This window comes from Alligator mississippiensis, chromosome 8 (assembly GCF_030867095.1).
Source record: "Alligator mississippiensis isolate rAllMis1 chromosome 8, rAllMis1, whole genome shotgun sequence".
Classification (NCBI taxonomy): domain Eukaryota; kingdom Metazoa; phylum Chordata; order Crocodylia; family Alligatoridae; genus Alligator; species Alligator mississippiensis.
The window spans coordinates 68630572-68654802 of NC_081831.1; the positions used below are offsets into that span (position 1 = coordinate 68630572).

Genomic DNA, 24231 nt, shown 5'->3' on the forward strand with positions numbered 1-24231 from the left:
GTTATGGTGGAGGCTGGCACTAAATGTATCAGAGGGCCTTTCTCTACTCTGGTTACACTCTCCTTAACCTGTGGGGTTTCCATGGATCTGCAGGCAGGATGCTCTAACTTGATCTTTCTCTCCTTCCTCTTCACCAAGGGCCATTAGTTGTCTTTTCTGTGATAGGGTTCTCTCTGGAGGAGACTATCATAGTAACTGTATGTAAAAGATCTGCTTGGATACCCAGAACTAAATCCTTTTTCCTTTTATGTGCCTAAGTGGCACATGTTCAGTCTCATAACTGCAGATTTTGGCTCGGTTCAGCTCTGGGTGCACAAGTCTGCACCCACCCACTGAACGTGCTCAGGGCGGTTCATGGTAAGAAAAAGAACTTGCAAGACTCAGTCCCCTGGGCCCTTTCATCATCCCAGGATTTTAAAAGCCTTCCCCATGTTTTTCCTTAGTGAAGAAGTGTGTGTGGGCAGCCCAGGGACTGAACCAGTGCTTCATGCCCCTCCTGTGACCTTGGTATAGATGTGGGTGTGGTGATCTGTGGGAGCTGTTTGTGTTTTATCTGCTTTAAAGCTATCTGCTTTATAGCACCAGGACATATTCCACCCACCAATAGCTCAGCACCTCTCAAGACACCCTACGTGGTCCACTCTTTCAAAATCCTTTAACTTTTCTTTATTTAGTGGCACAAAGAATAGTCAGCACAGACGCCAATCAGTCATCACATCATCTCTGCCCCTATAGTCAGTCAACCAGGATTTAACCGGCCGCACCATTATTGGGCACTTCTCAACCATTTTCAAACTGGACAGGGTCACTGTGCCTCACACCTATACCAGCGGGGCCTTCGCAATGACAACATAATGCCCTTGTAGACAAATTTGAACCATGTCCCATGTTGTTGGCTCGTGTCCAGTTTTATGCTACCTGGTGGCCTTCAAGCTCTTCACACTGGTGATGATTTCACCTTAAGATGGCTGAAACAATATGCCGAAACCACATATGCTAAATAAATAAATATAGCTATGAATACTTATTCTGTACCTGTCACCGTGTTGGCTGAGCTATTCATAAACTAGCCTTTGAATGGAGAGAGGATTACTCTCAGCATAACAAAGAAAACCAGTGTGGTATTCACTTAAGGGCAAGAACAGATGAAAGCTGTGACTTCTTTTAAGAAAGGTTGCAGAGACTGCCATGTACTACACAGTGCTCTGGCCCTGCCCAATAACCCCCTGCATATGTCCGTTGGTTTTTATCCCTGTTTACTGCTATGCCACCGGGTCCTAATAAACAGTCTATTTTATCTCTCTTGCTTTTGTCTCAACATACTGTGATGACTAACTGCAGGGTTTTCCTGTTTCAATCCTGAGACCAAGCACTGAGGTGTGGTAAGGTGCAGAGCAAACATCGAGAAACGCGTAGGCTAAAGGTGACGCTTTTATTCAGATCCCAGTGTATACAGCAGGCAGGCGTGCAAATAATGGTGAACTCCATTGACTTCATCAGAGCTGGATCAGTGGGTCGGAAGCGCTGAAGACAGCTCTCCAAACAGCAGGTGGAGAGTTCTCATGCAACAAAAACACTTTCCCACAGCAAATGCTTCAAGTAGTTTGATGTTTAACACGATTTCACAAAGAAGGGAGTTGGCGGTTTGGTGCCTTTGTTGTTCTGAGCTTTTGCTTTCTTCTTTCCTTACACGCAGTAATGAAACCATTGCGGTAAAATGCAATTGCTAGAGAGTAAACGGGACATTTTGAAAATAAGTTTTGGGGCAGTTTTTTTCTTCCTTTTTGGTACTTTGTAACTTAGGAGGTTGATGAGTATATAGGAACCATTTCTGGGGAGATTGCCTGAAGTACTTTTGGCACAAACTGCAGGTTTTGTTAAGAATAAATAAGTAAAAGTTCTGGCAAGGCAGATATTAATAGAAATATTGCCAGAGACATTAGTTTAAATCCAGGCATGTCCCAGAAATGTCTGTAAACCCATCATTGAAGCATTATGATTGTGCCTGACAGCCAGAAGGGAAAACAGCCTGGAAACCAAACTGAAATTGCAGGGTAAAGTTTCATTCCAAGCTGAATGCAAATTTATACAGTAGATGGAATAAAAAGTGGTATTTTCTAGGGATGCACTGACAGATTTTTTAGGCTGATACCGATGGCCAATTTTTAACGAGCCATATTGGCTGATACTGATATGATAGCTGATATGCAGCCCAGCAGTGTGGAGACCAGCATCAGGCTGGTAAGTCTGTTGGGGGGGAATGGGTGGGGGGAGAGAAGGGGCATGGGGGGCAGATTGAAGCCCCCATGGTGATGGAGGGAGTGGGACTGGGGCAAGGGCAGGCTGCCCAGCTGGGGTGGGGCACAGGACGGAGCCATGAGCAGCTCATCTGGGGGGTGAGGGGAGGGGGATGGCGGTTCCTGCCACTGTGAGCACCCCAGGAGGGCATGAGGGGTGTGTGCTTCTGGATCTCCATGAGGGGCAAGGGTGGGCTGCTGCTGCGGGCTGGGGCTAGGGTGGCACTGGGCTCTTCCCAGCGAGGGGCTGGACCAGGCTGCGCCCCAGAATTTGCTGTAGCCCCTCCCCCCCTTAACCACCCTCCCAGTGCCACCGTTGCCCACCCCAAGTGCAGCTTGGCCCAGTCCCACTGCCAGAATGAGCTTGGCACCACCTCAGCCCACAGCAGCAGCCCTCTCTGCCCCGTGTACAGATCCACCCCCACCATGTCCTGGGCTGTGTGCAGTGGCAGGAGTCGCCACCCCCTCCCTGCGCCCGCCGGATGAGCCACTCATGGCTCCGTCCTGTGCCCTGCCCCAGTTGGGCAGTGCCTGCCCCAGTTGGGCAGTGCCTGCCCCAAACCCAGGGGCCTCAATCTGCCCCCCCATGCCCTTTCCTTCCCCCCTCTCCCCTTCCTCCTCCCACTCCTTCCCCACAAGAGACTTATCAGCCCAACTCTGGTCTCTGTGCTGCCAGGCGGTGCTCCTGGCTGTGTGCATGCTGCAGCTACGCACATGCACGCAGCATTTATTGACCACATTATTGGCCACACAAGCCCAAAAAAGCCAATTCTCAATTTTCCTTATATCAGTGCTGATCTGATATGAGACCAATGTATCGGTGCATCTCTAGTATTTTAATAATTATTTCAGTTTTAACTACTTGCTTAATAACACGCAATAATATTGACAAATAACACAGATTTTTTTCCTAATTATTTTAGACTGACAAAAATAACTTTTCTAAAAATGGCAATCCTGACTATAAAACATCCCGCATAAGTCCTCCCAAAATAAAATTGAACTTAAAATTCTGGCACGTTTAACTATAATATGCCTTGGGTTCATTTTATTTACCTTTGGGGTTTGATCCTTCAAGTTGCTTTTTCTTAAGCTTTTCTTTGTAACACAGAGGTTTCAAAACTGCTTTTTAATAAAACTTGCTACACTCCCACAATCACCTGACTCCAGTTGCTGATGCTTTAAGAAAGCCAACAAATATCACAAGGCTCTCAATTGAATTACAGGCATTGGCAACACTCATCTCTCATTCCACACGGTTTTGTGAGCTAGGTGTTGGCAGACAAACTACTTACTCGGGTTAGAGCAGAGCTTGCCGCACTTTACACAGGTGTACGCAGCAGGTGGGTTTGTGCTGTAGGTCAAACCTACTGATGATCCTTCCCATTATCTGGAAGCCTTTTATCTCTTCTGTGAGCTTCCATCTGAGAGAAACTAGAGGGGACTCATTCTACAGGCCATTGGGATTGTATTTAGGTACATCTGGGTGTGAGGCAGCACCACAAAGGGATAACCCGAGCTAGTTCTGCACACCCTAGCTCTGGTATGGGAAGCTGTGCAGCCACGTCAGTGCAGTGCTAAGTGCAGACTACTTAGCTCCGTTCTTGGCAGAGAATGCTTAAATCATCTGCAGTGGAGGGAAGGGGGCACGCTTCAATGGAGCAGCATATGGCCTGCTCTCCCTGTCCGTATACCACTGACTCCTGGTTTTTCTTGATCCCTGCTAGACCACAGAAGTATGGAACAGCCTATTGTTTGAATGGCAAATGTAGCTGCGGCACTAGGAGACATGCACATGACAAGCAGTGCAACAGCTCTGAGAGTTTGACAGATCAACTGCAATTGCATGTTGCTGCTTGGAGTGTAGATGTCCACATGCTATATAAGGGACAGGTGTCACTAGCTTCATTTTACAGGTGGGAAAATGGAGGCGAAGAACAGCTGTGTAGCTTGTGGGGGGGGATGGACGTTCTTCCCTTTTATCTGCTTTTATAAATTGTGTGTTGGGGCAGCTGTGTATCTGCTCCCATCCAGCTGACTAAAAAAATATTGTTTCCTAGTTAAGCTGCTGCCATGTCAAGAGGTATAGGAGACCTGGGGAAAAAGGAGGACAGCTTGCTTTGGAACTTGTGCTTAAACACCCCCAATGTACACATTCACTTACCATATGTCATGTTTATCTAAAAAGGCATCTTGATGCTATTTCTTTGCAGGAGTGACTGAGCTGCACGCAGGCTGACTTTTTCTTTTTTTTTGAGGAAGACACATACCAGAGGTGCTGGCGGTCGATGTTTGTAACTTTAGGGTTTGTCCTTCATCCCTGCTGCTGCAGCTGAAGCCCGTGGCAAACTCGCTCCTCTCTATATTTGGATACTTGATTGACACTGGCTCAAGAACGCCGTGACTGTGAACAAGGAAAGCGAAGAAACACACTTCTGCCTGAAAGATTTTTTTTTTTTTCCCCTGGCACAAGCAGGCATGCTACACAGGAAACCGTGTCAGAGAAGAGCTGATTAGTGCCTGAAAGTACAAGTCCAGACCTTAGCACAGCTTCCAACCTCGCCATGGGGGTGTGAAGTGTGCAGTGTTTTATTTTTTTCTTTTGGAGCTCTAATACTGTTCAGCAGACGGACGCTGTCTGCATCGGAGGCTGCTCATGGCATGCTCACAGTCTAGTCTGAATTAGCTTTGGGTCTCCCACTGCTTCAGCTGGTTGAACAGCAGTATAGAGAAGATGTTGGACCTAAGCTTTCTGACAGAGGAGGAATATGAGAAGCTCATGAAGGTGCTGCAGAGAGATGCAGAGCTGAAGAAAAAGGACAGTGATCGTGTCAGGTAAGAAAGACTGGGTGTTCACAGATACTGAGATCGTTGGGGAAGGGGTCCTCAAACTAGGATGCATGTTTTGCATATAGTTTTGTGTGTGTGAATGCATGTGTGTGGGTCTGAGGAGCAGTAGGTGGCAGTGGCTTTTTCCCTTTACTTCCAGAGCTGGAAGAGTCCTTCCATCTCCTCCCTTGCATTTTCAGTCACTCTTGCAGCTGCTTTCCTTCAGCAGAGCTGGGTGTGACTCCCTGAATTTGTCCACACCTCTTGGCGGATTGGGGGATCGGTGTCATTCGATGGGGGTTGCCCCCTCCCTGGACTTGCTTCTGCTTCAGCACTTGTTATCCAGAGGCGGGGGCAGAGCCAAGAAGAGAGCTTGTCTCACGTGTACCCCAGCTTCAAGACCGTTCTTCCTTGTTCATTTAGTTCTCGCTGCTCCGTAGTGGGTCTTCATGCTGCCATCAGGTTGTTCTGGGTTTGTAGCGAGCAGGAGGCTAAGCGTGCTGGGCCAGGCTGTGAGCTGATGTCATTCGGCATAGGTCAGCTGAAGCCAATGGAGCGAAGCCAGCGGAGGACATGACCCTTGACTTTTTGCTGAGCCAGAAAAGACTGAGCCCATTGTCTGGGCCCGTACTCGCTGTGCAGCACTTCTACAGCAGGCCTGAGGAGGCTCATGTCCAGCCCTTGGGTTACAAGAAGAGGGCTATAGAGATCAGCTAGCCAAGAGCATTGGTGGTTGGGGTGTGAGTTTGGGAAGACCCAGATCCTTATCTCTGGTGAAGCCAACGCTGAGATACATTTAATGTTAGCAAGCTTTTCAGGAAGATGCATAGTTTTGGTTTCAAGGTGTGATCCATTCTGAGCAATAACTCTGGTGGAAGATGTTAACTCAAGTCAATGGGATCGCAGCGGATGATTCGTACTATTGTCAGTAAGATCAAAATGTGTTCCTTAGTTTTCAGGTACCATAAATTACCTCTGGTGCAGCACTGGGACACGGTATTGTTATCCACCGTGTGCCCTCACGGGAGACGACTAACGAAGTTTCTTCTGCCCAGGGGAAGGGTGTGGGGCCCAGTTGGTAGGGCATGCTCTCCCTTTTTCCCACCAAATGTGCTGCCTCTTGGTCTCCCAAGTGTGCAGGGGCCGTGTGGGAACTGAGGAATCGCCCACTTTGCCATGTTTTTCTCAGGACCTCACTAAAAGCAGGACAACGCCCCCCTGCAAACCTTCTTTGGGGGCTCGGCTGGCTGTGCTGAGAGCAGGGGCTAGGAGGGAGTTTGTAATACTGACAGAAGCACAATATCCCATGCCAGCTTGCCAGAAAGCAGTCTGCAATCTGTACCTGGTGCCCCTGCCCCGAGGCAGCCCAAATGTAACACTACTGAGTGTGCAGCATATCTGCTGGCAGCTACAAAGGCTCCAGAAGTTGTGCTGCAAAATCCTACATTGTTCCTCAGACACACACAGGAAGCTGCCCCCTTTGTACCCTCCGGCACCCTCAGCCTTTCCAGGGTGTTGGAAATCCTTTCCCAGAATTGCACTGAGCTCTGCAAAGGCAGGATCAGGGAACAGAGATCTAACTCAGCAGGTTTTTGTGCAAAAACAAAATCACTGGAGCAGAGTTAAAGGTACAGGTCAGCGAACAAGACGCTTATTAGCCTGGGTGCCAAAAAAGAAAAACCAGCCATGGGCGTGCCAGGGCCAGTTACAGTAAGAGAAGCCGTGCTCAGGAAGGAGAGCTAACTGTTTGCATGCTGTATTTGGTTTGGTGCAGTGACCCAGAGGAAAGCTACTGTCTGCAGGAAATGTCTAAGGGCCAGATTGATACTTCTGGCAGCTTAATGCGTTTCAGTAGGGTTACATCAAGGCTGTGTCTGGCTCCAGAGTTCAGGGAAGGAATGAAAGAAATCCACAAAAGTACCGAAAATAGACAAATCCTGCTGAAGCCAGCTAAGCAAACCTGGCAGGTGTCTCCTATTCAGGTTTGCATTAACAACTGAATATCCGTGTTCAGTATGCGCTCTGTTTCCCAGCCCAGCTAATGCAGGGAGCCACCTTCATTGTCATGCTGAACCTAGGGATTTCACAGGGCAACCTCTGGAGCCTTTGTAGCTGCAGGCAGATACACTGCACATTCAGTAGCCTGGGGAAAGGCAAAGCCCCTGAGATAAATAGGAATTTTTTCTACCAGTCCCCTTTGCAGCTGCCGAGGGAATGGTTTCCAGTTTCCACAGAGCTCTGTCGGCTTCAGCGGAGTCGCTGGCCCAGGAGTCACTTACTTGCAGGGAGTAATTGGGAAAGTGCATGCAGTGGACATATTGGTGTGCATCCCCTCGAAGCCTGCAAATTGGTGGGTTCACAAGAGCTCGTTTGTGTTTCATGAGCCCTAAACTGCAAAGGGAGATTCTCCTTTATCTCAGATGCAGCAGCAGAAGCTCATGTATTCTACCCGCAGTGTTTCCCGAAATTTCCTAGTGGCCACGGTGCGCAGCATTGTGGCTACCTAAAATGGCTGGATGCCCATAGGCTTTTCACATTGCATAGGGCTTTCATTGAGTATCTTCCTGGAAATACTGGATTTAGACACCCAGTGCCTCTGTGGGGTACAAATATATTCAGAGACTTTACTGCCTCCATTCCTCGTCTTCCAAACAAGGATAGGAAGTGTTTGCTTACACTTGTGAAGGATTGGCGTGGGCAGAACTTGGAGTAAAGCCCAGAACCAAACTCTCAAGTGGAAGAGTTGACCCAGTCACTCTTGTATGAGAAAATCCATGTTTGCGTCTCAGCGGGTGGTGGACTCAGCATGGAAAGTCCAAGACAGATTTCCTACTTGAGGCAGGATGTTACCAAGGCAGAATATGTCTGGATGATCAAATGCCTCAAGCAACCCATTTAAGATGGATTCATATTCATTCCTGATGAGAATTCATGGGGACTCGCCCTTGGCCAAACGCTGCTATTTGTGATTGGCTTGACAGATGAGCAGGGTCCCCGGGCTGACCACCCAGGCTGCCTTTTAGTTTCCCTATCCTTAGGTGTAGATGAGCACAAATCAGATGAGCTGTCCCATTGCTAATGTTTGTGCCTGCGATTCATTCACAGACACAAAAAAAGAGGCTGGGCTCAGGCTTGGTTGAAAACGTGGGCAGCCTCATGGAATTGGATTGCTATCAAGGCTCTGCAAGGCCTTACTGGACCAGTCATTGCTCTAAACTGGCTTGTCATGAGCAGGCTTTAAAATTTGCTTTCCCACCCACCTCCTGGACATCCCCTTGAGCAAAGGGAGCAGTTTCTCAAGGCAGAAACAGTGCCTAGAGTTCTCCTTTCTATTTAAGCCTTTTTAATTTTGTCAGATGGGATTGGAATAAGATGTTTGGTGCAAACTCAACATAATTTCCTTACAAGTACGTGACCTATGCTCCTACATTCAGGCATTCTTTAATGCCTGTTCATTAGCATATGTCATGACATTGCTTTCAATTGCTTCTCATAATATGACCATTATGCTCTGACTGTTTGGAAAACAAATTCAGCTTCAGTCCTGGAGGATAGCTATGCAATCTCCAGCAAAAATGAAACAAAATGAACAGATTTTTAGTCTACTTTATTTATTCAGCTATCAACAACATTCCTCCCCCTCCCCCTCCGCCCCCTGAAAATACCTTAAAGAAACTACGTGTTAAAACTACGTACGGAAGTGTTGCAATCTGGCCGATATAAGGCCAGATTCTGTGTCACTTTACTTGCACTGTCCCCTTGCTGCTCGGTCCTATGGAAATGAATGTGATTATGCAAGAAGTAAGGCGCTATTAGGTGTGGGTAAAGTTGCTCTGTGCTGGATGCCAGCTGGAGCTGTCCATTTGATCTTCCGTATGCTAAGCTGCCTGGCTGCCTCCAGAGCCTTTATAAGAGTGCACTAGGTATTTCCCAAGGGGAGATAGGTTTATGTAGCCCTTGACTGATGCCACTAACCATTGACCGCATTGGGGTACCGCTGAGTCATAGAATATCTATACCAGTCAGTAAAATACTAGAGGCGAGAGAGGAGACACACAAGCTACTACTAGCAGGAAGTCTGAATGCGCTGTACCTTTCCATTTGGGTGAGTCTAATAAAAGATATCAAATTCACCCAAGGAACCTTGTCTGCCTGTACCTTTCCTCGCATTGCAATTTCAGCTCCATTCACCATCTAACATTGGTGAAGCTGAGTCAGTAACTGAAAGGGAGACCACTGGTTTGGTGCATGCTGCAGGAGGCAGCGTCAGTGATTCGAAGGATGGCAGTCTTCCCGCTGAGTCAGAACAGACCCAGCGCCTCAGCTCAACAGGTGGACACATCCTCTTTCTGGAGGAGCGTGTGCTTCAGCTGGTTTGTAACACCCAGTTCTTGGTGTCTAGCAGTTACCATATTCACGATGCAGTGACATATTTGGAAAGAGGATGGTGTTTTAGCTCAGCATATGTCTGCACCATTTCCACAGTGCTCCCAAGGAGCACCACTTGCAAACAAACCCAGTCCATCCATTCCCACCCGGTACGTGCCAGTCCCAAAAATGAGGCAACAAAGCCGCCTTAAAAGGGTAACTTCTCACTGCTGCTCTCAAGCACTCTGGAGACAGCAGTGGGAGGAGGCACCCCAGGGTGGCATCACTGCCTTGTTTCTGGGAATGGTGTGTGTGGAGTGGAAGAGCATGCTTGAGAGAGCTGCAAAAGCAGTGCAGACATCCCTTCGTCTTGCCTAACTTTCATCTTCAGTAATTACATGCAGCCCACCTGACTCTTCCTCCATTTTAATGGTAAATAGTATTTGCCTTTACTTCTTATCCTTAACTGTTAAATCAACCCACTGTGCTCTATCCCAGAAGTCACTGAAGAGATTTCTACCTCTCTGAAATGTTGGGAGAATATTTGTAAAGACTTGCAATATCTTAATATTAAAGGCACTACAGAGATACTAAGTGTTATTAATTTTAGCATGCTTATATACACCTCAACAGACAGCTGTGTCGGTGTGTTTTGTGTGTAGATGTATCTGTTTAACCCCATGTTAGTCCAATGATACCTTGATTAAACTCGGTCTCTCTGGCTTTCTCAGACGGTATTTGAAAGCAGAGTGTTGTGTGAGACTTTCCAAAGTCCTCATGAGATCTGTCAACTGGATTCTCCTAGGACTTCTAGTTTGTGCCATAAAAATACATTGAGATAGGTTTTATTTTGTTTTTTTCTCCACCTCTTGCCTTTTTTTTTTGCATATAACCTATTTGTCTTTTTCTCCCTAGACGATTGCAAGGCTCTATCCATGATGAGAAGAAGAAGAAGTTTGTGACGGGTGAATGGTTTTATGAAGTGAAGGCAAAGCGTTTTCAAGAGGAGCTAGAGGGGCCAGATCTGCTTCGAGCATCAATTAGAAGGAAAAAGGGCAAACTAGAAAGTAAGTATCATGCAGAGCAATGTAAATCCACCTGGACCCAACAGGTGAGACTCAGTCACTGGTCCTCCATGTTGAGCCCTTTGGGGCAGTAGGCTTTGTATTTGCATTCTAACGAGGCTATGCTAAGCTCTCTGGTCAGCATTGGAGATTATAACTGAGGCAACGTTAGGGTGAAATTCATCCAGGTGCAAAGGACCAGTGCAAGACCTATGCACCAATTAAGTTCACTTGATCCCTGTTTTAAAGACATAGCTGGGAGCAAGTGGCACGTAGTGCCTAGTTTGTTTTCCCTGCCCTGGATTGACATGTACCATAAAAATTGGAGCCAAAACAAAATGGATTCAGACATGAATCAATAGGAGATAAATTTAGCTACAGTGCAGCTGGCATGGCTTCACCAGACATGGCAAGTGGCTCTGGCCCGAAAGTTTCCAAAGTGCATTCTCTCTGCTGAGGAGTGAGCTGGGTTCACTGTACTGTACTGCCCTTGCTATACAGATGAAGGAGTTTAAGGGCACCATTTCTCTGTTTCTCTCCCACTTCATCATCTCTTCTTGTTAAGTGATGCATCTGCTAAGGCAGGCATGTGGTGTGCAGGAGATTGGGGAGAGGACAAGCAGCACAGTGGCAGATAGGGGGGGAAGCAATGCAGCAAACTGGGCCAGCAGCACAGGGCTGGGAATGGAAAGCAGAGCAACAGACCAAACAGGGAAAGGGGATCGGAGTGGCACTTGGAGAGAGTGTGGGGCTAATATGTGGTGCATTTGCCAGAAAGGTTGGCTCCCGTTGTGCCAAGGCATGACTATTGCTATTGCAGCAGCTCCTGAGATCCCAGCTGAGATGAGCACCCAGTGGTCCCATGTGCTGTATTTGCAGCAAGGAAGAGTCCCTGCCTTGAAGAGCTTACAAGTTAAATCTACTGGAACAGCTGGTGAATGTGTTGCTTTCAGGTAAATTACTCTGTCCACCTCCCTACACAGAGGGGACAGAGTCCCGGTGGTTCCTGGCTCAGAGGAGAGAGTGCTGCTTCTTTAGCACCAGCTCATTGTACCCTGTTGCTCTTGTGCAGGTGCTTAGCAGGGCTGGGGGGCTGGCCTGGATGTGACCACCACTCCCGACAGTACAGTCCTGCAGGGAACTCTTTCAGGAGCCAGACTGTCAATGGGCAAGAAGGGAACTGAGAAGAGAGATAAGTGTATGGCTTCTTCCTTTGATCTGGTCCTTCCTTCTTGAGTCTGCTCTCCCTGTCACTCTGCTAGGAGGAAGGAGGATGCAAACCTAGTGCCTTCAGCAGAAGACTGACAAAACAGTGCAGCAAGTGTAATCCTGTACAAGGAAATAACTCCAGCAGAGGTGGGACAATGTAGTTTCAAAGTGCAAAATGTCTGACTAGTGCCAAAGCTAGGTGCCATGGCAAGGGTGTGTCTGGGGGCTTGGCTTAGTGCCATGCAGCATGCAGGATGCGCCGTGCTTGATTTGACACGCAGCTGAAATCCGTGGTTGTTTGTGGAACACAACTAATGTGACTTGACTGCGAAGGGCCCTGAAGAGAAGAGAGCAGCTCTTTATGAGAGGGGCAGGGCTGCGTGATGAGTGCAAATGTAACCAGCTGGAATTGGCACTTCTGACTGAACATTTGTGGAAATAGCAGCGGGGATGATTCATATCCAGTCCTGGACATAAATAGCAGGCAGTTCCGGCTCTGCAGAAATGCCGCAGGACTGGACGCCACTCTTGCACAATCTCTAGATTGATTATTTTGTGGTGGAGGGAAATCACAGCTGTGCAGACATGCTGAGGTAGTTCCCAGCTCTCAAGCTGTGGTCATGATGGGCAGCTCTAACCAAAGTGTACCAAGGACTCTACAGTTATAATTGCTCTTGATGCTGCATCAGGTGACCTGCCAGTCTGCCTTTGCTAATTTACTTCACTTCATATCCATCTTCCCTTCTGCCCATTCATCTTGGTGCTCCTTTACTAAACTCATCTGTGTTTCCTCCTTCAGACTCTCTAAAAGTGCAGGCTGTGCTTTTCTGTACTCATCAACCTGGATCTCTCACACTGAGTCCCTTTCCTTCTCAAAAGCCCCAGTTCAGCAAAGCGCTTAAGTGTGCTTTTAAAGTAATGCAACTTAAGCATGTATCCAAAGTTAAGCACATGGAAAATTACTTTGAATTAGGACCTTGCACTATTTTAATTTCTCTCTTAACTTAACCATCACTCGGTTGATGTAGTTTGGAATAGATCACCGATGTCAGTGGTTCTGTATTAAAGAACTGGTCCTCTGTGTTATATGAAGCACCTTTTATACTTGATCTTCAATGGGGGGTTTCACTGAACTCAGGTTACAGAGTTGCTGTAATAATGCAGGAGCAACTCATATTATTTTTCCAGGTTAAAAGTGTAAACAGATTTTTGGTGGGGAGTGGGGCATGGAGAGCTATTTCCTTGGGTTTTATTTAAGAGCTGGGGATTAAATGCACTGTTGTATTTTATAAAACTTGTGGAAACTGAAAAAATGACAATCCCTTTCCAACACAACTGAGTTGCAGCCGTGGTGGTGCCCACTCTGGAATGCGGCTTTTTTTCTAGGGTCTGCAACAGTGTCAATAAGTTTAAAAAATATTTACAGAGAGGCAGGAGCTTCAGCAGGCCCTGTGTCATTGTGATGGGGAAAGGTCAAGTACAGGGCCTCTTTTTTGTGTGCTGGCTAAGAGCCAGCATTGAATTTCAGTCTTTAGCTTTTTGCCTTGTGAGCGACCCTGACATCATTAGCAAACAGCCCAGGTCAGGAGATGAGCAGCCACAGGCAGAAATGTTTAAAGTCCTGTTTTGTTCAGACTTAACTCTTAGGGTTGTGATTTGGATCTAGGGGAAGTAATAGACATATTTTTTCAGGTTAATCTCTTAAAAAAAAAATCCATCTAAAAATGTGTCTTTGAATGTGTATTTTGGACAGCTGGAAAAATATTTGTTTAAAAAGGCCCTGACAAATGTCGTTAACCTTATTATTATCTAAGGTTGTGGTTAAACTTTACCTTGGTCTTCCTTCTCCCATTCTTCCTTTTCTTTTCTTTCCCCTGATTCTCGCAATCTTTCTCTAAAGACTGATTTTAAAATCAGTAGCAGAACATCTATGTGACTATTACTTTCAAATAGATTTTTCCCCGTTACCTTCTCATTGACCTATTCTCAGCTTTGGGTAGAGGTCAGATGTCAGGCACTGAAGCAATTCTTTTTATCAAAGACTTCTGTTATTTGCCAAATGCTGATATTCCCTTGCTGGTAACTGGAAACAAACATGTTTCCTTAACATATAAGTGAAGCATATGTTCTCTTGATGATTCCCTTGATAAAGATCAGAATTATACTGGTGTCCCTCAGAGAAGCGTTTGGCCCGCACAGGTAGGAGTTACTAGCATCTTTCAAAACGGGACGTACTACATGGCCCTGAGTCTAAAATTAGTGAGACGAGGGCTTCTGATCACTGTCTTGTCAAAATTTTACCCTTTCCCTACGGAGACCAGGGCTGTTCATCCTGCAGAGAGTCGAAAAGTCCATTTTTAATACAATGCTCCCATGACTCGAGAAGGGCTATAAATCCTGGGTGAAAGCCCTGGGCATTATCTTAGGATGTGGAAGGATCTTGGAGAGGTCCTACCAGCTGGGCACTGACATCCCTTTTCACTGCTCAACTCCTACCACAGAGAAAAGGAGGAAATGAAAATATTATCTTCATAAAAAGGCCCAATAAGCAGAGATTGGACCCCCCAAAATGAGACGTTCCAGAGATTCTGTGACCTCCGCAGAGGGTTTTCGTGTTGTTAGTGGTTTTATGTGGATACACTTGGACACTCCTATAAATCCAGAAGATAAAGAGATGGACTTAGGGGACATTTTCACTATAGTCTGCAGTGTACAGTAGTAGAGGTACAGATGTTTCTACCTGAGCCATCTGCGAATGAGTTAGTGTGGGTACCAAAAACACTCTGTCTGTGGTAATACAGACTTCACAGCAGGCCTATTTACCCTGGTGAGAGCAGTGGAAATTAGCTCTGGCTAAACTGCATGCTGCTGTGGCTATATTGCTTCAGATACCCAACCTCCACTGTTTATAGCTTCTCTGCGCTGGACTGCAGTCTGCAGTGGGACATACCTTTTGTCTGGCATGATCGGAGCTTGGCACGGAGTGCATCTCTCTAGGCTGGAGATAATGAATAGTTTTTAAATCCTGTGAGGAATGCGATGGTAAACACAGGCTTTCTGTTGGCTGTCCTACCTTGTTCTCACTGTGAGCAATCTAATGAAGTTAGTGGTAACAACTTGTGCTTTATCCTGTGAAAAATCAATGCACGAGAAGTAAAGAACACCTAATAGAGCAGCCAGTTCATCTTCTGGCTGATGCAGAATGGTTCCCTGTAGGACAGTTTCCTGTGTTATATCTCATATGCTGAATGTCTAAATTTCCAAGTGATTGGAAATGGGTAGAAGGTGGAGCAGTAAAAGTATTAGAGCTGTATGGTTAGCTGTACCTATTTTTTTTTTTTAAAGAAATGTCTGGGCATGTTAAACTGGTTGAACAACTGTTAATTTAAGATGGAATTTGTCTGTCACTTTGTCCTCAATGTTACCAAGGCTACTGTGCTTAACTCGACAGTGCAGAACTTGTTTGTGATGAAAGGAATCGGATATGACAGAATTGATTTGACAGAGAAATCTAGGTGTATAATAATCCAAAATGAGATTAGTTAATGTATTAACTAACTTAAATGCTGCAAGTGGCAATAGGGTGAAAGGAGCTTTATTTGAAGTTTCCCTGAAGGACAGTGTACAGAAAAAGCAAATGTGATGCAGTGCATTTAGTAGTGAGTTCAGGGGTGGATCCAGGGAGGTACAGCAGTACAGTCACACCCCTTTTGTTTCCTGGTCCACCCAAAGTTTATAACCACCTATATGGAAATGGCAGTAGCATTTCTATTCAGGCAGTGCCGAGGGAGTCAGCTGACTTCTTGGTTCATTATGAACTACTTGATCCCCTCTGAATTCTTCATTCCACAAGTATTAACGACCCGCTCTTCTTTTTAACGGTCTTGATGCTCCACCAGTCCAGCTAGCCTTTGTTCTGCCATTCTGCTGTCTGTCGGCTGCTCCTGGTAACAAAGCTCCTATTTCACAGCCCTGCAGATTGTTTTTAACTCTTTCCAAGGCTGTTATATTTGTTTTGGCTTCAATCTTAAACTGAATATTACAGCTCAAGGCTTCTAGCCAGTTAGTAATGCTTCTAGTTTATTTTTAACTGGAGAAAAATATGTGCTGTTTGAAATATGATGATGCACCTCATCAACTTCACCCCCCTTTTCAAAAGTCTGGGTCTGCCTTTGAGTGAGATGCAAGCTGAGTGGCATTTACAAGTGTCGAGGCCTTTCTGGGATGAGGGGCAGGGTATAAATGTGAGAGGTTTGTTGTGATCTGTCCGTTCCAAGCTGGCGGGAGGCTGCGTTTCCTTGTTACAGCTCTGATTGTTCTCCAAGCGCAGTTCTCTCTGCACAGTGGCTGTAAAAACAGCACTACTAGCATGCTCCCTTTACATGTGAGGGCGCTGTAGCTGCCAACCTTAGTGGCTGCCATGTGTTAACGGCAGAGCAGCAACAGCTCTAGGAAAGGTTCTGTTTTGTGCAGCTGTCCCGCTACTTAAATTCCAGGTTCAGTTTTCTGGGCTCACTTACACCTGTGCAACCCAGATGAAGACTAGAGAGTTGTACATGCAGAGGTAAGGACAGATGAAAAGTGGTGCACAGGCCAGAAAGAACCCAGCATGTTTTTCTAGATTTGAGGAACACCGGTTCTCCCATATTGGATCAGAACAGACATCAGACACTGACACTGGCCATCCACTGCTCTGACACTGGCCGGCACCGGAGGCTTCAGAGGAAGGGACAGCCTCCAAGAGTAGGCAGTTGAGCCGTAACCTGCCTGCGTAGAACTGCGCAGTCCCATTTTTCTAAACGTACTGCTGAACGGCAAGTAATTTTATACACGATGGATTGTATGGGGCTCTGCGACGTGTAGCCATTTGCTCACCTATTTATAGTGTATTTTATGGAAGATGTTCCAAAAACTGTTGGCAAATTTTAGTAACAGGTGTATATACTCTTTAAGAGAGACCTAGCTTAGTAATGAATAAATACACTGTGGCCTCTTGTATTTTTCTTTTTACTGATCAGAATAAATTGGGTTTCTTCATCCTTGTTTGAGATTTTAATTCTTTTCTTGCCTTCTGGTGGACAGGAGACTCTTTTACCAGTTGAGTCTTGGCAATGGCTTTTCTTCACTGGCACATTGTTCAGAAGCTAACTGTCTTGTGTTGTTCCTTTCGGTTGGTACGGCAGAACTCGGGAGGCATGGCTTATCCCTGTGCCAGGGCAAACAATAGGGATCTTCTCTATTAACTGTATTGGCTGCCTCCTTTGTTTGCCAAGATCAGATGACTTTGACTCGAAACAGGAAATGGCTGAATTAAAATCCTGGAATGGATTAACTTTATTGACAGCCACTGTGGTGTCCTGTTAAGGTTTTGCAGCAGTTTGACAGCTTCTGTCAGTAATAAATTCACTAACCAGATCTGCTTCTGTTGTCACATTTCAGAGGGTTGGGACATGCTTTTTATAGTGCTGCTCTTGGAAGTGGTGGCTCTATGCACGCATCTTTTGCTTTCACTCCTCCACCCCCATTGAAGCTGGTAGATCTGCTGAGCAAAAGTGAGCCAACCTGTCTCCCTCGTAATTACCCTGTGTTAATGTTACAGATTTATTTTTGGAATGCATCATCTAACAAGCATTTGTTTACACCAGCATAAAATGTAGCAGCCATCACAATTGCTAATTAAATATTTCTCAATCCTCTCTGTTATATAATAGATGAGGCTAATAAAGACATCTGCGAGGAACTGGAAGGCAATGCAGCTTCCCTGCCATCAGAAGCAAGGTGTCCTTCCTCCCCTGAACTCCCCCCAGATTTGGGGGACGAGAGGTAACTCAGTAAGGATTGTTGTTTAAGTACCGGCTGGTGGCCGCACACACTGCAAGTTCGTTGCCTCCGTTACTTTAATGACATATTAAATACAAGTTAAATCTTGGCCAGTTAACAGAGTTTTCATGCTTCTGTTAAGAATGGGTGTGTTTGAGAGTTTGTAAATTCTTTTCCAGGTATTCTCCATTAATCCTGACTGGTAATGCCCTTATTCCATGAAAGTTTTCCTGCATGATTTGATAAGGGGGCCAGTAAAAAGGCAGCAATGGCCAGTGTCAGGATATTACAGATAATTTTTTCAGATTATTGATAATTTTGAATATGTTTAATTTTTGCCTTTGTGCACCGTTAACAAAGCGAGCTGCTTTAGGAAGTTGCTCACTTCCTGGCAGTTCCTTGCCACCCTTTTGCAATGATCTGGAATGCTGCAGAGGTTTTATGTGCACTGTGCAAAACTGCCTCGAAAAGCACCTGAACAAGCAATTTGGTGACCCCCATTCTGTGTTTTTAGGCTATAGATAAGCCATTATTATATTTGCATTTGGGTGGATTGTTTCCTGTAGCTCCTTTTGTATTTTTGTCAGTCAAATAAGAAATTACTCCTAGCAAGTGGGAAGTGAGTCAAGACATTATTAAACAAGTAGCCTGATGCTGCTGCTACTCCTAGTTCAGTCTAGTGGGGTATTTACTAAAAGGGCAGAATCTAAAAGTCTTTTCACAGAAGAAAGTTCTCTCTGCACTTGCATCCCCAGCAGAGATGTGCCTTCTGTTTTGTTTGGCCAGACCCTGAAATCCTTACTCAGTTTTTATCATTCCTTTTTTGGGCAGAAGTCCCATTGCAGTCAAACTTGCAGGCCAGGCATTCCTATCCTAGATCTGACCAGGGGTCCCTCTTATCCAGCATCCTCTTGCTACCACCAGATGCTCCTTGAGAAGGTGTGAGGAACCATGTAACCTGTCCACAAGGAAGTTTTCGTCCTAACCACCAAGCAGTTAACAGTTGATTTCTGCCCCGAGGCATAAGGGTTTATAGCCTATCTACTGTTTTTTACTATCTAATATAATTCTAGGTGTTCCTACTGTCTAAAATCTCTGCCTCTGAACTGAATGAGGAAGAGCTGGGAGCCTACTCATGACCTGCTCCTGGCACCATGTGTAGAAGGGCATCTCTCTTACACGGAATAGGAAGTCTTGTGCTGCAATGGCAGCAGGATGTCTGGGAATGCAGGCATGAACAAAGAGTGGACAATGGAAGCAATGAAGATGTGAGCGGATGTAGAGGTGGCCTTTGGCTCCTCCATTTCAAACAGGAATCTTGGGAGAGCCTTCAGCTAGGGAAGGCATGGTAGAACGATCCTGCCTCACAGCCAGTTGGTAAAGTGGGACAGGGGAGCAGCTGACCAAAATTATAGTAGAGCCATGGGGCTTCTCACAGGTGTCCTTTCAATCCTCTGTGGATAGTTGAGGAATATGAGGGTATTAAAGAGCTGGATCCATAATCTGTTCTGTAGAATGAAGTGAGGCTGAGAATCCATGGGAGGAATCTTATGGCGTTTTCCTTCTTCTTGGCTTCCTCCCACGGGTTTCACTGGAAAGGTCTGGCCCTGCATAAACCTAGGTCAGACCTGGCTAAACCTGTCCATTTATTTTATTGATCATTATCTCTACAGAGATACAGTCTGAGAGATCTCTACAGTCATCCTTTGACTGCAATGGGGGATTTATCCATGTAGGAGCAAGCCTTTGCTGTGCTGCAAGCCATTTCAAATCCTAATGAGGAAAATAATTGAAAGCATTGGGCCTGAGTGATCTTAGCAGACAGGGGTCAGCATAAACAGCATGCAAAATTTAGAAATAGCAAAAATTGCTGAATGGAAAGGTTTGATCACCCTGTGGAGGGAACCTCACTATGGAACTTGCTTTTTCCATTTTATTTTTGATCTTGGAACTTACATCTTTGCTAACACGTCTGTCATCTGCAGATCTAATCCAGCTGGTTTTGATTCTTCAAAGGGATGTAGCAGCTCACCAAAGCCCAAGCCAGGACTCTCCAAGCTTCCATCCACGTCGGAAAAGGTACTATTCACACACAGGCTCTGTATTGCACTTAATGATTCCTACGGTCTGCATACAGGCTGCATCTGCTGGCTTATCGAGGAATCCTGATGGCTCCTGATGGCCTGACTGCTTAGCGTCCATGCTGAGATACAACCACACTTTTCCAGTTTTGTCTGTTCAAAGACCCTGACAGGATTTATTTTTTTTTAGACATCCAGTATAAACGATATGTCACCAGCAAGGAGCAACACTAGAATAAATCCGTTCTTGACTACAGCAGAGAACCTGCAGCTGGTTAAAAAAAGTAAGTTTCAGCTGTGTGGACTTTTATTATTCAACCTGGATGGCATCTAGTTACAAAAAGTTGTTTGGTTTGTATATAAGGAAGGTGGAGCCATTCTTACTTCAGTGTGTAAGACTGGGTTCCCTGAAGTGTGTAAGCCTACTATATCAGAGATAGAAAGGAAAGAGAGAAACCTACTATGACTAAATTACACTAAACTTGCTTTGGATCCCCTGGTATGTTGTTATTTTTTAACTTTATTAACAAATCCAACTTAAATAACAAATTTAATGTTTTTACGTACATCCAGTCTCTTAAAATACACATAGATACAGTTATATAACTTCCCCAGTGCATTTTACATAGTCTATTTGCTTAGCTTGTAGGCTTCTTGGGTCAAGGAGCAACATATTCCTCACTCTGGTGCAGTATTAGGCACATTATTAGTGCTTAACAAATAGCAAATGTAAATATTATCTCAGTACCTTCAATGCTGTGAAACCAGCGCTTCTTAGCTTACTTCAAACATACAAACCAGAGCTAAGAGCATCCTTCATATTTAAATTTTTGCTTACATTTACCATTTCTTTTAGACTTTGAAATGTGTTGGTAATTTTGAATGTTTTCTCTCCTTTTATTTTCAATAAGCTGTAGCACAGATCTTCTACTTAAATATAACGTGGAATAAACTGTGAATGCTCTTTATTGTTATAGGTCATGAAAGGTCTTCAATGTCTGCCAGATTTTCAGAAGATCTAGTTCAACCCAATTACTCTGCTAGCATGGATGTTCCTGATTTGGTCACTGGCATTCCAGCCAAACCAAAAAGTCCAGCTGAAGAAACTAATATTTTCAGCAAAATACCAGTCAAAAGGAGACCAAGCAAAGGGAAACCCAGTTCAGAGCTGTCTCTGAATAACACGGAGCAGTCTGAGGGCAGCCTTGCCAAGAGAGAGAAACTCAAGAGCTCAAAACCTCCCTCTCTAGAAGAGGAAAACAACCGAACTCTGAAGCAAGGAGCCAACTATACCATTTCTTCCATGAGCAATAAAGAGGAGGACATTGGCCTTGACCGTGAACATTTCAAGAACTTGAAGGACTTTTGGGAGAAAGGAGCGGAGTCCTTGGTAGCAGAAAACACTTTGGAATCCAACTTGGTGGAGTCAAATGGGAGACAGTTCAAGCTGACTCGCTCACTCTCTGTACAGTCTAATCAAAGCCAAAATGGAGAAGAAAAGGCCAATATCCCCACAAAAACCAGAATTCCTTACAAGAGAACTGTCACCATATCTTCTAGTGAAGATGAACCAAGCTATGTAGCCCCTCCAAGGAAGGGGTCAGCCTCCTCTGTGCCCAGATCCACATATGGCAAAAGCAAAGGTGCAGTGGTTACTAAAAATAATTCCCTGAGTGAAAGCAATGGGAGGCAGTCAGCCCCAGAGGAGGAGAGGAAGGCACAGCGCAGTTGGAAGAGATCCAGGCTGCCTGTGCGAGTGCCTTCCATCAAAATACAATCGCCCACAGCAGAGAGTCTTGGCAGCCTGTTTGAGCCAGAGACACCAGCAGATGAGTACATCATGCCAGAAGAAAGCAAGCGCAAGGTGGATTCACTGGCAGCTAGGATTCAGATATTGATTGACCCTGTATGTTCAGATGATAAGGATGATGGTGAGAGAGATGAAAGGTCTAACTTGGTCATTCAGGACAATGAGGAAACTAATGGAGAGGTGCTGGAGGAGAAGACATATGAGCCTTCAAATCACCTAACACATGATGAGCCTGCCAGGGAGAAAGAAATCATTCAGGGAACCGACTCTGCTGTTTACTCAGGTATTGAAAACTCCCAGCTGCCCTGCTATGATGCCTTCATGGTAGAGTCCCAGTAAGAATCTTTTCTACTTCCTTGCACGTGGTCTCTTCCCCAATCCCCCTGCCCACCTTCCTTTTACTGTCTACACAAAGTGCTAGTGTTTATGGAAGGTGCTAAGTCTCCGCTTTGGAGACAAGTCGTCCCTGTATCAGCAGCACCAGTATAGAAAAGGCAGTAGTAGTGAATTAATTCCCCACGCCTTCCTGGCCCCAGCCGACCTAAGCAGCTTAGTCCCTGCCATGGTAGCACTTCATCTCTGGACAGTCTCATCTCTGTTTAGTCCAGTCTATGGCTCCTGCTAACAACTCTTTTCTACCCAGAGATCCCATTTTAATCAAGTAGCTGGGAGAGCTGTGTGCCTTTGTGTATGGGGTTTGTTAATATTAATTATTTGTTCTTCCTATTGAATTGTTGACAAATAAAATGTGAAGCAAAGGTACCTAATTCAGCATGGAGGGATTTGGGATTTTAATCTCGATGGTATTGGCTCCTGCCCGCTAGGAAATGGACTTAAGCCACCAAACAGTGTTCATGCAGTAATGACTTTGGGGCCTTTTACTTGTCCTTCAATGTTTTATTCATAACTAAATGTGGTCTCCAAACTGCAAACAAAATTAATTGCAACTGCAGTTCTGTATCTCTGGGGTTTTATACTGTTCTCCTCACCATGGTAATGCCATTTTTTTTATGGGCTGAACCCTCTAAGGTGCGTGTTCAACTAAGTGTTTCTGTGGCTGTTACTATGGGCAAAATGAACTGCGCCTACATGCACCTGCATGGGAAAAACTATTCTTGCAGCAGTGTTACACTAAAATGTGGACTCTCTTCATTCTCAGCCTTTTTCGCCATCAGCTAGTAACCTGGGAGTTGAGGGCGTCTGTCTCAGAGGCAGTCTTTCTAACCTTCTTGCACGTGATCTAGAATAGAACCACATTCAAATCCAGTTTAGTTTTTTTACCTGCACCAACCTTTTTTGTCCAATATTGGTGTCATTTCAGAGCTTATTTTCCATCTCACCTAACATCTCAGTGAAAATCCTGAATTATCATTTGGGCTAATACATGCATTTCCTGTGTCTACCACTCAGTATTTCACAGACACTTTTGCGCTTCATGGTGCACTTGGTGTTATTACAGCAGGTGATTTGTGTTGTGTGGGAAGCGTTGTGCGGGCTGTGGTCTGCTTCAGTGACTGGACTAATCCTTTAAGCGTTCCACGTTTGTATGATGGAGTGAAGTTTTTCTCAGGGGCTTTGGGGGAGATTTGCAAAGGCACGCTGGGAATGAGATACTATTGAAAGGATGCAAGGGTGGGGCATTTGAGTAGAAAAATGCTCTTTCATGTAATCCTGTTAATTGTACACTGCTTTTCCAGCAGTGCCAGGGAGGGACTCTTCTGAACAAAAGCCATGAATGTCGTGGCATCCCAGTGTCTGTCCTTGAGACTCTGGTTTCCAGCATGCTTGAGACTGCTTAAAGCAGATACCCGCCAGGTGCCCTCGGCACTGTCTTTGGCAAGTGTGAGCAGCAGTGAGTGGGTGGGTGTGCTAGGAAACATCCCTCCTGGATAGCACCATGGAAGCCTTGATGTCCTAACTAAAAGAAGGGCTTTTAGACCTTGATCTCTTGTCTGTTTTAGTCGCTTGCTTATTGCAGTGCTTTGGTTTTTAACATATTCCAGAGGAAGACGCGGATCCGTCTCCCGTTGCCAAGGCTCTGGCACGAGCTAATAGCATTAATCTTGCAAAGAGCATGGTGAACATTTATACAACCACCGAGAGTGAGTAACATCTTCCTGCCTTCCCCTTTTACTCTTCCAAAATTGTAATGCTTTGTGGCCTTCATCCTTCAGTTGTTGGGCACCTACTAGACAAGGAGCACATTATCGAGCTTGGCATGTTTCAAATTAGATGCAAACCCAGGAAACCTCAAAGCATCTTTTGGCTTGTTATACATGCTAGGTGTGACGAGTGAAACTTTGAGGCTTTCAAAAGGGCAGGGGGTGGAGTAGAAAGACCCTAACTTGGCTCCTTGCGCTCTGTGGAAATGAGCTCCCCGTCGGCCCAACTGCTGGGGTAACGGGAGTAGGACAGGCCAGAGTCTCTGTTGAGGGGGCTGCCCAGGAGCACTCTAAGCGAGCTGCCGGTTCCCCACACCAAGCACAACTCAGTTACTTGGCCTTTGGATTTTAGCCTCTGGATGCCAAGGCTACCGCGGAGCTTTGTTTGGAGTCACAAGCTTCGTAATGGTGAACTCCATCGAGTAGCCTTACTTCGACGTGTCGCTTGTTGGAGGGAGGGCTAGAATCAACATTTTATTACATTACTTCGGTTTCAAAGTGAAAATGCCTTGCAGGTTTCTGGGCTATTAAGGAAGTGCCTGGGCATTTTGAACACCGAATCCTGGGAGGGAGTGTGATCCTTCATGGCTG

The 24231-nt window shown here is 45.6% G+C and overlaps 1 protein-coding gene across 1 annotated transcript in view; it reads left to right on the forward strand.

Moving 5' to 3' along the window:
• Positions 1–3779: 3779 nt before the first annotated feature.
• LOC106737022 (synaptotagmin-like protein 2) overlaps positions 3780–24231 on the forward strand; it is a 41082-nt gene continuing 20630 nt past the window's right edge. The window contains exons 1-7 of the mRNA XM_019487792.2: positions 3780–5132; positions 10410–10561; positions 17479–17590; positions 19573–19666; positions 19859–19952; positions 20646–21761; positions 23482–23580. Of these exons, the coding sequence (XP_019343337.1) occupies positions 5032–5132; positions 10410–10561; positions 17479–17590; positions 19573–19666; positions 19859–19952; positions 20646–21761; positions 23482–23580 (1768 nt within the window). The 5' untranslated portion in view covers positions 3780–5031. The remainder of the gene's footprint in view (positions 5133–10409; positions 10562–17478; positions 17591–19572; positions 19667–19858; positions 19953–20645; positions 21762–23481; positions 23581–24231) is intronic.